This window comes from Mustela erminea, chromosome 2 (assembly GCF_009829155.1).
Source record: "Mustela erminea isolate mMusErm1 chromosome 2, mMusErm1.Pri, whole genome shotgun sequence".
Classification (NCBI taxonomy): Eukaryota; Metazoa; Chordata; class Mammalia; order Carnivora; family Mustelidae; genus Mustela; species Mustela erminea.
In genome coordinates this window covers 108,592,540-108,609,233 of record NC_045615.1, presented here as the reverse complement: position 1 = coordinate 108,609,233, position 16,694 = coordinate 108,592,540, and the positions used below count along the sequence as shown (strand labels likewise).

The following is a 16,694-nucleotide window of genomic DNA, read 5'->3' as shown; positions in this document are numbered from 1 at the left end:
TTTTGGCCATCCATTACATGCTAGGCACTATGCAAGGGGCTGAGTGGGACCTTGACATGAATGACCCCTGTCCTACCCTCAAGTTAGCTGTTACTATGTATTATACTGTGATCTGCAAATATGTTCATGAATATCTAAAGCCATTTAATAAAGTAGAGTGATCTGTTTCATAAGCTGGTTCTAATGTTATTTTATCTATAAGGATGTGCATTCAGATTAAATTAACTTGTGATATTAGGCTACAAGACTAATTGCTATAGACCAGTGAGGGAGGCAGATATTTTTAAAAGAACATTTCTAATTTGGTATAATAAGTTCTGTGCTTGTAATTTAAGGTAAAGAAGTTGGACAAAACTATGCTTGATTTTGCTTGCCCTTGATTGGATGAATGTGATGGGGATGTTTACCACGAGTATATGAATGAGAAGACAGTTTTGGTATCATTCAAGGGGACAGAAGAATCAAAGGACACATTGTGTCCAGTTTCAGCTGCATTAAAAGCTTGTCCCCAAAGCCCCAGAGCTCCATTTCTATTGTTCGTAAATGGGGTGTGTTTTTCTTCATTGGACATACAGACATTCCTAACTTTCTTGGCTCTTACATATCCTTTATGTGTATTTGTGTATATTGGATTTAAGTCATCTCAGGTTGGGGAAGTCATTTTATTTGTGAATCTCAATGTTTTCACTGTAACATTGTAATTGTTGATTGTAATGATTTCTAACAGGGTTATGGTAGATGATAAGTACTAAATGTAAAATTCCTGACACAGTAAGCTCTTAATAAATGGTTACAATGAGGATGATGAATATTGTAATTATATGTTTTTATACTGGCCTCCCACATCCCCATTTTGTTTATCAAGGCAAGAACAATGTCTTATTCATGTTTGTGTTCTCATTGTCTACAACAGTAATAGGGGACAAATTTATACTGCCCACCAATGGATGTTTGGCAATGTCTGGGGACATTTGTGTTGTCATGGGTGGTGAGGTTACCACTGGCATCTAGTGGGATGCTGCTAAGTGTTCTACAATGCTAGGAGAGCCATCCCACAGTAGCTTATTATTTGGCCCCAAATGTCATTAGGGTGGAGGTTGGGAAACACTGGTCTAGAATACTACCAGATAGCAATATATACACAAGAACCTTGCTGAAGAATAAAGCATGGGTAGATAGATGACTATGGGGTGTAGCTGGCCTTGTATATTTAAAATTGTAGCAATTATGAACATTCAGTTTAATCTGAATGCATATCCATATACCTATTTTTAAATGACATTAGAACTACCTCATGAAACCCATCACTCATTTCTGGTTTATTATACGACTTTGGATATTCAGGAACTTAGCTATGACTCATGTTTGTGGACCACTGTGTGATATGTAACAACAGCTAACATTTCCTAAGTGCCTACCACACAACAGCTTTTCTACTAAGTGTTTTATATGTATTATTGCACTTAATCATCACAGTCATCCTTACTACTCCCAGGTTACAAATGAGGGAACTGAGGCTCAAAGTAGTTATTTGCCTAAGGGTACTAAGTTAGTAACTGAAGGAGCCAAGATTTGAGTCTAAATCCAACTGACTCCATTGTCTGCTTGTATAAACACTACATTATTGCTTCCAGACATAGTAAACTAAAAGAGTTGGTCATATGTAACTCTGATCCTGGTTTTCTTACAGGATTTCAAGGCTATTCATGATCATGACACAATAAGTTGTATTCATAAGTGTTACTGTAGATAAACTGTTGAACCTTTACGTAAAGGTTTTTTATCTAATATTGAACAATACTCATACACGTTTGGTAGCAATTGGTTTTCCAAGTATTTTCTGCACAGCAAATACAGAAATGAGTTATTACCTGGTAACTTGCATATATATTATGCTATTGTTTCATGTAACATCAGTAAATCAGCTGCAATAACTAGATAGAGATCTGTTTCTTAGAATGGGTTAACTTTTCTCTTCCTATCTTTCGTACTAGACTTTACACTCAGAAACTTGTTTTCAAAGATTGATGCCAAATCACTTCCTCTTTTAGAGTTAACACAGTTTCTCTAGAATTTCAATTTGGTTTACTCTGAAGGATTGCAGAGTCTGGCAATCTTCCTGGGCTAACTTATTTGTGGGGGTAAAAAGTAAAAATTACTGAAGTCGTAGAGGGCAATTCTGTTGCCATCAAGAGCTGTAAGAATCTACTTTTTTTTAGCTGTTACAGGATAAGTGGGGAAGAGATGAACCAGAAAGGGTGGGCTATATACTGCTATTGTCATTTCATCTCTGAAAAGTAAAATCTAGAAGTCCTTCATGTGACTTTGCTCTGGATATTATCACAGAGCAGAATGGCACCTGTGCTTTTGGTTCCTGATTCCTGCTTCTGCTTCGTCTGTCCATTTCCCTTCCTTGTCCATCTGTCTGCTATCTATCCATGCCCTTGCACACCCAGACATTGCCTGCTAGCTGTGATCGCCCTGTGGTCTCAGGCATCAGTGTTTGAATCCAGCTCTGCCGGTCACTAGTAGTGAACTTCCGTCTTCAGTAATTAATTTAACCATGCTATTTGCTCAGTGTTCTCATCTGTAAAATGGGATAACTGAAAAAGTTGTCATTACAATAAATAAGGTTGCAGGTAAAGAGTTTCAAGCAGTATTTAAAGCATAGAAAGGGCTCAATATTAATTACGATTAAAGAATGTGAAGTAGAGAAGGGATTTCAGGAGCAATTCTCATTAGAAAAGGCAATAAAGAAAGGAAACAGTTTAAGGTGGCATGCTCATTTATTTATTTATTTATTTAAAAAGATTTAGTAATTTATTTTAGAGAGAGCAAGAGAGTGAGAGAGCGAGAGAGCATGTGAGGACCAGTGGGGGGAGGAGCAAAGCGAGAAGAGAGAAAAGTCCCAAGCAGACTCCCCACTGAGCGGAGACCAGGGGAGTTTAGGGAACGTCATTGTTCATTACCTGCAGCTCCCTTTTCACCTTTCTCTCCTTTCCTGCCGTCTCTACCATCTCGTCCTGGGAGGCCAATCCGACCATGGGGCCCTGGGGAGCCATTTGCTCCAGGTGGTCCTGGAGGTCCAGGTAAGCCAGGGATGCTACAGATATATCTTGGGGAGTAGCTCTCTCCTTTGAACTGATTACCCCGAGGCTGTCCACTGGCACAAATGGCAAAACTTGTAACATAGAGCAAGATAAACATCTTTGGCTCTGGAAAAGAAACACAGGGACATAAATGCACCCACTCAGGTGGAAGTTTTGGCATAAATAAACATGGGAATGGGCATCAGCCACCCCTCCCTCCTGTGCTTACCTTTCCATGCATGTATAAAACCCAGTTTAATCTCATAATTCCCTTGGAAACTATTAACACATTACTTATAGAGAGTTCTCAGTGCCCCACAGAAGGGTTGGTGGAGATGAAGGATTGATTTAAACAATTTCAAAATAAAGCCACTTTTATTTTTTTTCCTGTGGGGTCAATGACGGATTTTGAAAAAGAACATTTTCTTTTTGCAAAAATAATGCATAATTTTAGAAAATTAGAAATGTATATGAATAAGATCAAGATTAACATTGTTCTCACCACTAGAGATAATTATAATTAACATTTTGATACACACATCCTCTGGTCTGTGTTGTGGAGAAAAGTGATATTATGCTATTCTTGTATTTTTTTTCAACTTTTTTCACTTAACAGTGTATCATGAGCATCTTCCTGTCTCAAAAGTTATTCATAACATTAAAAAAGTTGCATTTTTCTCTACTCTCCTTTATGTACACGATTATTATAGATATTTCCTTCCAGTTTTCTGCCAATATAAATCCTATGCTAGACATTGGTATATCTAGTCTTTGCATGCATCCATGATCATTTCTTTAGAATTCACAGGCTTTTTAAAGCAGGAGAAAAGAAGTGTCATTCTCAGGAAAACATGTTTTTCACTTGATAATCATGTGTAAAACCAATTAGTGTTAATTGGAGTACTGTGCATGTCCTGCAAGGGGGGTTCTCAAACTTTAATTTAAAACCTGCAGGATACAATGCCCTGGTGAACCATTAAGTCATTAACACCAAGGCGCAATTAAAGAGCTGAGTGAAATTAAACCATGCATGGTGCCACGTGCTTCTAGGGAAGCAGACAACTGGTCTCTTCAGCTATGATTTAATAGGATTTTGTTTTTCCCTCCACAAATAGGATCCTGAACATGATGGATCATTTGTTAGCATGAAATTTGGCATATAAGCTGAGGGGTGGGCAGTATAGGCTGGGACGCCTGATTTTCTAGGCTCAATGGTCCTTAAGATTAGTAGCTTCTTGGATGGACAATGCATACACATGGTTTTGGGGAGGTGTAAATGAATAGTTTTTGGATAGTAGTATCCAATAGTTTTGGATAGTTTTGGGCCTGTGTTTTAATAAGAAATCTCAACAACGCTTGATGTACATGCCTGGCATATACTCGCCCAAAGGAAGTAACATTAAAATGTGAAAAAAGCAATCGGATGGAGTTTCCTTGTTTTTTGACAGCCACATCAGAAAATTAACCAGGCACATGGTACCAGTTTTATAATACCTGTGGGGAAATTGCAACATCTTGGAATTAGACCTAGAAATTTGCCAGAGCATAGGAATGGCAGAGTGAGAAAAACACAGTGTGCACATGTGATTTCAAATAAATCTGTTTCCTAGAAATCTTGTTAGTGAAGAACTGAGGCAACTTACCCAAATATAGGCTCTGTATCCTTGACCAAATCTCCATGTTGCCAGTGTCTCTCCCCACATGACCCCCCACCCCCAAATCCAGGAGAATATTTTTGCTGTGTACTGTCTGCTGTAATATAACACAAACTCAAAAGTACTGATCCCCATTGCTCAACTGGGATTAAGGCACTTTCTGAGAAGCCCAGAGGATCTCATAAAGATACGAGCCCTTTCAAGGGTGTTCCAGATGAAAGAAAATGAAAGAACATTCTATGCATACCCCTGCCATAGTTAAAATATAGTGATTAAATTGCTAGCTTTTTCTTGTAAAAAACTGATTAAAGGAGGTTTTGAGAAGGAATTTGAAAGAGAGGAACATGCTCATAGAAGTTACTCATAAAAAGGTGTTTAAAGAGACATGGAGGGGCACCTGGGTGGCTCAGTGGGTTAAAGCCTCTGCTTTTGGCTCAGGTCATGATCCCAGGGTGCTGGGATCGAGCCCTGAGTCGGGCTCTCTGCTTGGTGGGGAGCCGGCTTCCCTTCCTCTCTCTCTGCCTGCCTCTCTGCCTCCTTGTGATCTCTGTCTGTAAAATAAATAAATAAAATCTTTAAAAAAAAGAGAGACATGGAATGGGATGCTGTGGCTGGGGTCAGGATTTGGTTCTATGAGGGATTTGAAATTATGTGGAGAGAAGGCACTTTGGGCAGTGGCATCTCAGACACTGGTGGAGATGCTGAAAACACAAACATACCCATAGTTGGGTATTAGTTTATCAAGAAGCTTGTGGTAAGCTTCCAGGTTATGGTGGGTAGAAGAAGGAGAAATTTTAAAGATGTGCTTGGAAGGATAGTAGTATTTCCAACAGCCAAGAAAAGGCTGCTCTAAGAAGGTAAAAATTAACACAATCTGAACAGATGCATTCATCGAACAAATGGTTTGCCTTTCACTGACAAATGCATTAGGATATTATTTATTTATTTATTTATTTATTTATTTTTATTATTATGTTCAATTAGCCAGCATATAGTACATCATTAATTTTTGATGTAGTGTTCAATGATTCATTAGTTGCATGTAACACTCAGTGCTCACCACTACGCGTGCCCTCATTAATACCCATCACCTGGTTACCCCATTCCTCAACCCCCTCCCTTCTGTAAACTTCAGTTTGATTCCTGAGTTCAGAGTCTCTCATGCGTTATCTACCTCTTTGATTTCTTCCCATTCAGTTGTCTGTGCTATAGTCTAAATGCTAGAAGCATCCCCAGTTAGAATATAATCTTTTAAAATTTATATAAAAAGAGGTGGGGCAGAGGGGGAGGGAAGATAATCTTAAACAGGCTTGATGTTCAGGGCAGGGCTCCATCTCATGACCCTGAGATCATGACCCAAGTGGAAATCAAGAGTCGGACACAACTGACTGAGCCACCCAGGCACTAGCAGACGCCCTCTGTCCTACCCAGTTAGAATTTTTGAAAGGCATTCAAAATGATTATCCATTAACAATCCTCATTGGAACTGAGGAAAAACATGATGTGGTGCCTGATGCACGATGACAGCATGGCGGTAAGTGACCGCTCAAGGCTTGGGACTCAATTTACTATGATAACAGAGTGTAGGGTATAATGGAAAACTACAGTGGCATCACCCTGTACTAGTTCTTCATTTTACTTAGAAGTCAAGAACCTCATAGTACATGGTCTTCAAGGCTCTACTGGATCGGGCACCCATCTTCCTTACTTCTCATCTTCCTCTACTCTCTTTCCCACTCTCCAGCTCTAGTCACTATGAATTCCTTTGTGTTTCTCAGTGACACCAGGAATATTCTGCCTTAGGGCGTTCATACTGTTTCTTCTGTCTAGAACTTTCTGCCCCAAGACATCTACATGTCTCACTCTTTTATCTACCTTTCTTTTTTTTTAATTTTTAAAAAGATTTTTATTTATTTATTTGACAGAGAGAGAGATTACAAGTAGGCAGAGAGGCAGGCAGAAAGAGAGGGGGAAGCAAGCTCCCCACCGAGCAGAGAACCTGATGCAGGGCTCGATTCCAGGATCCCAAGACCACGACCTGAGCCGAAGGCAGAGGCTTAACCCACTGAGCCACCCAGGCTCCCCTCTCATCTCCCTTTCTGAGTCTTCTCAAATACCACCCTCTCCCTGAAGCCAATTCTTTTTTTTTTTTAATTTAATTTTTTCAGTGTTCCAAGATTCATTGTTTATGCACCACACCCAGTGCTCCATGCAATACGTGCCCTCCTTAATACACACCACCAGGCTCACTCAACCCCCCACTTCCCTCCCCTCCAAAACCATCAGTTTGTTTCTCAGAGTCCACAGTCTCTCATGGTTCGTCTCCCCCTCCGATTTCCCTCAATTCACTTTTCCTTTCCTTTTCCTAATGTCCTCTGTGTTATTCCTTATGCTCCACAAAGTAAGTGAAACCATATGATAATTGACTCTCTTTGCTTGACTTATTTCAGTCAGCATAATCTCTTCCAGTCCCATCCATGTTGATACAAAAGTTGGGTATTCATCCTTTCTGATGGAGGCATAATATTCCATTGTAAATCTTACACTGTATTTAACATTGCAATAGCCTTTCATACATCCTGACCCTCCCTCATTCTGTTCTACTGTTTTCTCTTCTTTGTGCTCACCACCTCTAACTCACTAGATTATTATTACCTTTATTATGCTTTAAAAATATTGTTTATCACCAATCTGATAGAATGTAATCTCCATGACTGTCAGGGACTTTGTCTTAGTCATTGACTTCTACAACCATCTAGAGTAGAGTATGGCACAAAAAAAACTCAAGTTGTGGGCAAGGAAGGAGATATTTTGGGGGGCCAGGTGTTAGTTTTATGAAAAACAAAATGAAGCAGAGAGAATGGACTGTGAGAATATTACAAGGGAAAGAAAAAAGAGAGACTTAAAGAAATATTCTGGATCTGTGGGTCCCTTTTACCATGTTTGAAAAATACAAACAAAAGACTTGAATTGTTTTAATTTTGCATAGTCTAGAGTATTTAGAAATACTTTAAATATTTACTTTTTTTGGTATAGACAGAACATGCACATTTATAAAAAGTAAATCTCTTCTCCCTCCTCCCAGTCTTACAGACATGTGCTTTCCCTCTCTAGAGGCAATCATTGTTGCTAGGTTGTTGTGTGTCCTTCTTCTCCATGTTTTTGGCACACTGAATCTAGACTTTTCAGGTAGCTAAGAGATTTTCTCATATATATATGTGTGTGTGTGTATACATATATATCATATATATATCTTAAATCTATAAATATATTTATATATATCATATATATCATATATATATCTTAAATCTATAAATATATTTATAGATTTAATATTGATATATTTTTGAATATATTATATATTTTAAATATATAAATAAATATACTCTTTTAATATATTGCTTGTACATTATCTTTTATTTTTTAAAAGATTTTATTTATTTATTTGCCAGAGAGAGAGAGAATGAGCAAGCACAAAAAGAACGGCAGGCAGAGAGAGAAGCAGGCTCCCTGCTAAGCAAGGAGCCTGATGTGGGTCACAATCCCAGGACCCTGGGACCACGACTTGAGCCAAAGGCAGGCTCTTAACTGACTAAGCCACCCAGGCATCCCTGTACATAGTTTATGACATTAACAACAAATAGCTTTTCCCAGTTTGCCTTTACATTTTCTTCAATGCATTTAAAAATATTTTATCACAAAAACATTCTTGGGGCATCTTGAGGATCAGTCAGTTAAGTGTCTGCCTTTGTTTAGGTTATGATCCCAGGGTCCTGGGATTGAGCCCCATTGGGGCTCCCTCTCCCGCTTCCTCTGCCCTTCCCTGGCCAGCTCATGCTCTCTCTTATGCTCTTTCTCTATCAAATAAATAAATAAAATCTTAAAAAAGCCTCCAACATTCTTGAAGTTCAATTTATTATTTTGAAAAGGCCTTCCTCACTTCAAGATAATAAAAAGATTTCTCCCACTTTCAGTTCTTTTGTTGTTTCATTTGTTCACATTTAATTTTGGACCCATTAGAATGTTTCCTTTTTTTTTCTTTTTCAGTTGAAGGTTTATTTATTTATATTAGAGAGAGAGGGAGAGAAAGAGAGAGAGAAGGGGGGAAGGGGCAGAGGGAGAGGGGGAGAGAATCTTAAACAGACTCTGCACTGAGCGTGCACTTATACTTACCCAACACAGGGTTCTGTCTCACCACCCTGAGATCATGACCGGAGCTGAAACCAAGAGTTGGGTGCTTAACTGACTGCCACACCAGTGCTTCTAGAATGTTTCTGATAACAAGTTTGAGATAGGGATCCAACTGTATATTTTCAACACTTTATATTGAATAATCTATCCTTCACCCACTTTCCCACTGGTTTGCAGTGAACTTGGTTATTTTGGCTGGGGCTGAACTCTGCAGGTCATGGCTTTATAAACATTACAATATTTTCTATAGCTTTATTGAGATTTAATTTACACACCGTAAATCTGACCAATTTGAAGTATGCAACTCAATGTATGCTATAATCCAATTTTAGATCATTTTCAAAACTACAAAAAAACCCTCATACACATTTGCAGTCACACTCCTTACATAAAATATTTTGAAAGATTGCATTGAATATGCAAATTTATGTAGAATATGTGCTAAAATGTATTTTTTTTCAACATCACGCTCCTTTGGAGTGAGAAAAATCAAAGCTCTGGAAATATTGTTAATCTTGAACAGATCTGTCCTGGGATGTTAATGTATCCTATTTTTCTGTAGGGATTACAGTAACAGGTTTTTAGTTTTTTAAACTTCTATTTACTTCATGGTAATTTAGATTTCACAGCCTTTATGTTAAAGTGTATTTTGAATCTGTAAAGCATGAATGTAGTATGTAGTGTTTTGTAAAATATTTAGTGATAGAACTCTTTGTTCTTGCTAAACTAGCCATAAAAAATACTTGGAGAAATACTGAATAGATCACTGTAAAAATTGAAATTTTAGACAATGTGCCCACAGATGAGATTCTTTCTTTTTTTTAAAAAAAATAAATTAAACCCATGTATATACAGTCAATTAATATTTGACAAGGAAGCCCAGAATACTTCCTTCATGGGAAAAAATAGTCTCTTCAATAAAATGATGTTGGGACAATGATATTTACATACAAAAGAATGAAATTGGATCCCTAACTTACACCCCTCAAAAAATCAACTTGAAATGGATTAAAGACTTAAATATAAGACCTGAAACCATAAAACCTCTAGAAGAAAACAGGGGAAAATATTCTTGATATTGGTCTTGGCAACAGTATTTTTGGATATGACACCAAAACACAAGCAACAAAAGAAAAAACAAACAAGTGGGACTACACCCAACTAAAAACTTCTGCATAGGAAAAGAAACATTCAACAAAATGAAAAAGCAGTATACAGAATGAGAGAAAAAAACTGCAAAGCATGTATCAATTAGGAGGTTAATATTCAAAATACAAAAGGAACTCATACAACTCAACAGGGGAAACCAAATAATCTGATTAAAAACGGACAAAGGATCTGAATAGACATTTTCCCAAAGAAAACATACAAATGCCAACAGGTACATGAAAAGATACTCAATATCGTTAGTCATCAGTGGAGTACAAACCACAAAAGCACAATGAGATACCACCTTATATCTGTCAGAATGGCTATCAGCAAAAAGAAGGGATAACAAGTTTTGCTGAGGATATGGAAAAAAGGGAATGTTTGTGCACTGCTGGTGAGAATGTAAATTGGTATAGCCATTATGGAAAACAATATGGAGATTTCTCAAAAAATTAAAAATAAAACCACCACATGATCCAGGAACCCCACTTCTGCATATATATTCAAAGGAAATGAAAACAGGATATCAAAAAGCTGTCTGTACTCCCACATTCATTGCAGCCTTATTCACAATAGCCATGACATGGAAGCAAACTAAATGTCCATTGACAAATGAATAAGGAAAATGTGGCATATATACAATGGAATGTTATTCAGCCATAAAAAGAAGGAAATCCTGCCATTGTGACATCATGGATGAACCTTGAAAGCATTATACTGTGTGAAATAAGTCAGAGAAAGACAAACACTCTATGATCTAACTTATATCTGTAATCCAAAACACTGAACTCACAGAAACAGAGAGTAGAATGGTGGTTGTCAGGGGCTGGAGGGTGAGGGAAATGGGGATATGTTGGTGAAATAATACAAATTCCACCTACAAACTGAACAAGTTTTGGGGACCTAATGTGCAGCATGGTGGCTATAATTCACAATACTGTCTCTTTGTATATTTGAAAGAGAATAGATTTTACTGCATGTGATTATGACACACAATAAACGCTTTTACTACACACAAAAAGTGATAATTATGAGAGGTGATGGATGGTGTTAACTAAGCTTCCTGTAATAATAATAATAATAAATTAATAATAATAATAATAAAGTGATAATAAATTAATTCCTCAAAAATGTAATCCAGAATTACCATATGATCCAGCAGTTGCACTTGTAAAAGAAGTGAAGACAGGGACTCAGATATTTGTACATCCATGCTCGTAGCAACAGTCTTCACAAGAGCCATCAACAGACGAATGGACGAACACAATACTCCATACAATAGAATATTATTCAGCCATTAAAAGGAAGGGAATTTTGACCCATTTTACAACATGGAGGAATCTGAGAACTTTATGGTAAGTGAATTAGACCAGTCCCAAAAGGACAAATACTGTATGATTTTTACCTATAGATGCATCTAGAATAGTCAAAATCATAGAGACAGAAAGTCACACGGTGGTTGCCAGGGGCTGGGGAGTAGGGTGGGGGGTTCATGTTTAAGAAATACCAAGTTTTGGTTGGTGAGAATGAGAAAGTTTTGGAGATGCATGGTGGTGTGATGGTTGTAAAACTGTGTGAGCATACCTGCTGCCCCAGAACTAAATGCTTCAAAATGGTGAAGTGTATTTGTTGTCTGTTTCCCTACAAAACAAAATACCAAGTGAAAAAAACAATATGAGTTGGGATGCAGGGAACCTACTAGTATTTTTATGACTGTGCTGGGTGTTCTAAAACATCGCTTACTTCATCCTACACCACTTTTATGCAATAGGTGACTTTATCTTCATTTTAAAGATAAGAAAATTGAGACTCCAAGGACTCACGTTCACACAGCCCTACAACTGGCACAGTCAGGATTTGAACTGAGCTCTTTTTGTCTCCAAACACTCGAGTTTTCTCCCATGTTGTGTGAGGGAAACTGTAATATTACTTCATGATGAAGGGCTGGACTCAATTATTAATTCGACTTGAGAATGTATTCTGCCTGGAAATTATTAGGAAGAAGATAGGTAAGTAGGGGTGGCCAAAACACAATATATCCTTGGCCTGCAGAGGAAGAGATTTCACAACAGCAAGTTTTGTCCTTCCTAGCTGCATTAGGAGTGGCTCTAGGCATGAGCAAGACAGGGTGGGGACCCGAGGTGTTCACAGTCCAGCTGCTTCTGTTGTGTAGTTCCTCATCTCTGTCTTTGGGGCTCCAGTTTCTCTCCTCAGAACTGCCTCTCCTGTTGGCTATGGAACACCTTCCCTCTGTCACTATGCAGTGAGCAGCACCTCATATCCATGTTGTGTTATGGCTATCTATTTAAATTGTTTTTTCTCCACCAAAATATTAACTTTGTGCCACCAACATTTTTAGCACAACGACTGGTCTGCAGTGGAGGGTCAACAAAAGTTGAATGAAGAAAATATTTATTCATCAATATTTCCTTAAAGAACAGCTTATTGATTTACAAAGCTTTGGCTACTTTATGTAAAGTGCTATGATGGTACAAAGTAAAAAATGCTGACATTTGACAAACATTTTGTAGTCTACGGAGCAATGTTAAGTCCATATCCTCTTTCCAAAAGACCATTTTGTGGTAGATTGGACAAGGAACAGATGTCTCAAGAAGGCAGGTAACTTGTCTATGGCCACACAGCTAGCGTCAGATCAGAGATTGGAACCCAGATCTTCAGTTTTATGGAATTTTCTAGTAGTTGTCTGTTTAATAAACTCAGAAAGCTACCGTAATGAAAGGGGCCACTGCATCTACATTTGCCAAAGTTCTAAAAAAAGAGTAAACACCATACCTTGCTCTGGGTTGGTGGGTTGCTCCAGGATTCTAAATCCACAAGAGACTGAGGATCTTTCATGAGAGCTTCAGCGAAAAACTTGCTTTGGTACCAGACAGAAAAAGAGATCCAAGTTCTCAGAGGTTTCCAAATAGTTGTGCTAAAAATAATTCTTTCCTTTAGTCCCAAAGAGCTAGAGGCCCTGGAAGTCATTCATGGGGTGAGGCTCAATCAGGGGCCAGTCAAAATTACGGTTTTGTTTGAGATAAACCTTAAGCTCCTGCTTTCTTTGACTGGTATGTTTAGAGATTCCTCCATCTCTGTGTGTCGTGGTCTCTTTTTCAGATTTGTTTACTCAACTTTTTCCCTCTTCGTTTGTTTTCCACTGAGTGGAAGTTTCAGGAAAAAAATTACTCACTGACTGGAAATTAGTTGTTAACTTAGAGAAAAGAGTCATTTCCTATTTGAGAATTTTCAAGGTAGAATCTTCAAATTCTAGAGATTGGGTGTTGTCTCATGGAACAAACAAGGAGAGGTGGTAAATATTCTTGGTAAATATGGCGGGAAAAGGGCCCCTCATCCTATGTGCTGTGAAATGGAAGAGGGTTATGAACACTGCACTGATCTTTTCTTTGTTCTCTGCTGAATGGGTAAATGATTGGGTATTTTTAGAAGACTGATATGTCTTTGTTACTATAGAGAACTGATCATAACAACTCAAAAGGCAGAATGATTCTGCAAAGCCTGTGACTACTCATCTTCGATGCAATCAATTTCTTTGTTCCCTTATGATACGTACTTCTCACATTTCCTTAGCAACAGCAATATATAATTCATGATGTCACTTATGGAAATTCGGTGACTGAAAAATCTTGTTTTTATCTTGCTTTCCCCACCATTCTTCCCAAACATTTGAGAGTGCTAATTGGAAGAAGTATTTTCAAAGATATCAAAGTGGACACTGATGATAAATTTGACAAAGATGATGAATGGGCTCCCCATCCTGCTAATCCTCATTTTGCCCTAGCTATCCACCTTCCTGTCTGGAGGAAATGGTCTTTTGAATTTTTGGCAGTTCAAAATATGGGTACTATCATAAGGTAGTAAAAACCATGCCTTGGGTCCTGAAGTGAGCAAGTTTTTTGCTAAATTAGAGTAGGGTGCTTTTTTTTTTTTTTTATTCTCAAATGAGTAAATTTGAATGTAGCATTGTGTTAGTGTAAGAGGTACAGTGTGTTACTTGATATATTTATATATTGTAATATGACTGTTGTTGTCATTGTATTACATAGTTATAATACAATAGTATTGTCTGTATTCACTATATTGTGCCTTAGATCTCTAGGGCTTATTTACTGCTCGTTACAAGTTAGTACCTTAAACACCTTCAGTTTTATCCCCCTCCTCCCCTGATGCCACCATTTTATAGAGCATGATCTTAATCAGATATCCCTGGGTTTGTCTTCTCATCCTCAAAATGAAATTGTATTTTTCATTATTTCTAAGTTCTCTCACAGTTCTAGTATTCCTCATCAAAGTGCTTGTGTTTGATGAGATGAAATTTGTAAAAATGTTACATCTACACATATGGGTAGAGATAAGAGATACCTTGAAGGAGATATTTATTGAGAGAAGTCACTCAAGTGACTCTTTTAGTGTTGTGCATATAAGTACGTACTTGGAAGTAGCTGAATGAAGGTTTTTCCTCCCAGGCATTTTTGGCTGGCAAGGTGTTGAGATTATTTGCTTAAAGCACCCACGGTCTTCTAGAAGGAAGGAACCAAGGGTCCAATTCCTCTCCATGATGTAAATTTAAGGAAATCAGTCATGGACTATAGGGTTGGTCTGGTCTAAGGCTTATCATCAAGAAATCACAGAATGGAACGGACCAGGAGGTAAGGCCTAAAGAATTTTGGGGTGGTGGCTTTGGTACAGTATATGAATAAGGCTGCAAGTTTGTCTGCTTTCAGTCATTCTGTCAGAGCAGATATTCTTGGGGGAACAGTGGTTAAACAAACAATGATGAATTAAAAGGATTATTATATTGAAACTTAATAAGAGGGTAATATTGGGGTCAGCAAGAGCATCCTCTACAAAAGCACCTCCTGGAATATGCATGGCTAGTGTTCAACGGTGTCACCATTTGGTGACAGCTCAATCAATGGGAAAGGTGGACAACCAAAGGTTTTGTTTTGTATGTTTTACCTGGGTTGGAATTCGGAATTAGGAATGACTCCTTTGAACCAAGCAAACCCCTAGAATTCTTAGGTTATTCATGGAGGGGAGGATTGAGGTCTTAAGTAGTCTACATGCTAATAAAAGCAAATGGGATCCTAACAATTCATTGAAAGAAAAGGACCATATTGAACTTAAATAGGAAAGCAGGTCACTGGGGGTAAAATGTTTCCATTAGTTTAATACCAGTAGAACATCACACAACAACACTTTGTCATGTGTAAGATCTGACTCTCTGACTTCAAGGAATCTCCCGATTCCCCATACTGAAGTGTTCTAAGAGGCTGAAGTAGAACACCAGTCCTTTCAAGCTTAATGTCAGGTGTTTCAGGCTTTAGATGTGTCCTTTGTTATTATAAAGTGATAACTTCTTAATGGGCTTTTCTCATTCACTCTTTGAAATAGCACAATCTCTGTCAAAGAACTTAGAAATTGTTTCTTGACTTCCAAAAGAGACAGATGTATTCTTATATTACTGCCTTAACTTGGCAGAGTATTGATACAAATTATGGGTATTTATATTCACTCTTCTGTGTCATTCACAATTTCCTTAACTTCCCCTTAATGTTTGCTGATAAAGTTTCTTGTATTATTTAGGTACCACATTACTTTTTTCTGTTCTGCAATATTAGATTTTAAAAGTTATTTTTCATCTTAGATAACTCATAATCTGTATCTTCTCAGACATATTCTTCTCCACAAAGAGAGCTAGTCTTTGAAATTGTCTCCTAGAGCATAAAAAATCAGAATAAAAAATCAGATTCTGTTTTTGCCTGACAGTCATGCCAAGGCCAAGTTTGTCCTCTGCCTTTCCAATGCACAGAAGTCTTTCCTATCAGCTTGTGCTTTGGTTTTCCTGTAGCCTTAACTCACTTTTCAACTAAAGGCAGTTCAATCTACACAATCCTATCAATGTCCACAAAGCATCTAACAGTGTGTTGGTTCAGCTTTCAAAAAAAGTGTTCAGCCTCCTACACTATTGATGGGAATGCAAGCTAGTGCAGCCACTCTGGAAAACAGTATGGAGGTTCCTCGAAAAGTTGAAAATAGAGCTACCCTATGACCCAGCAATTGCACTATTGTGTATTTACCCTAAAGATACAAATGTGGTGATCCAAAGGAGCTTGTGCACCTGAATGTTTATAACAGCAATGTCCACAATAGCCAAACTATGGAAAGATCCTAGATGTCCATCAACAAAAGAATGGATAAATAAGATGTGGTATAGATATACAACAGAATACTATGCAGTCATCAAAAAAAAAGAAATCTTCCTATTTGCAATGATGTGGGTGGAACTAGAGGGTATTATGTTAAGTGAAATAAGTCAATCAGAGAAAGACAATTATCATATGATCTCACTGATATGAGGAATTTGAGAAACAAGACAGAGGATCGTAGGGGAAGGGAGGGGAAAATGAAACAAGGTGAAACCAGAGAGGGAGTTAAGCCATAAGAGACTCTTAATCTCAGGAAACAAGCTGAGGGTTGCTGGAGGGGAAGGGGGTGGAAAGAATGGGGTGGCTGGGTTATGGACATTGGTGAGGGTATGTGCTATGGTGAGTGCTGTGAAGTGTATAAACCTGGTGATTCACGGACC

General features: G+C 37.9%; 1 protein-coding gene across 8 annotated transcripts in view; it reads right to left on the bottom strand.

The window, feature by feature from the left end:
- The window catches only part of C1QTNF7 (C1q and TNF related 7), a 108,401-nt gene that overhangs the window by 3,217 nt on the left and 88,490 nt on the right, over positions 1-16,694 (bottom strand). For 4 of the 8 annotated variants that reach the window (XM_032333891.1, XM_032333890.1, XM_032333889.1 and 1 more), the window contains one exon: positions 2,970-3,215. In XM_032333891.1, coding sequence (XP_032189782.1) covers positions 2,970-3,207 — 238 coding nt within the window. In that variant the 5' untranslated portion in view covers positions 3,208-3,215. Of the gene's footprint in view, positions 1-2,969; positions 3,216-8,917; positions 8,962-12,877; positions 13,806-16,694 lie in introns of those variants that run through there. The other 4 variants (XM_032333885.1, XM_032333884.1, XM_032333886.1 and 1 more) reach the window with 3 other exon arrangements.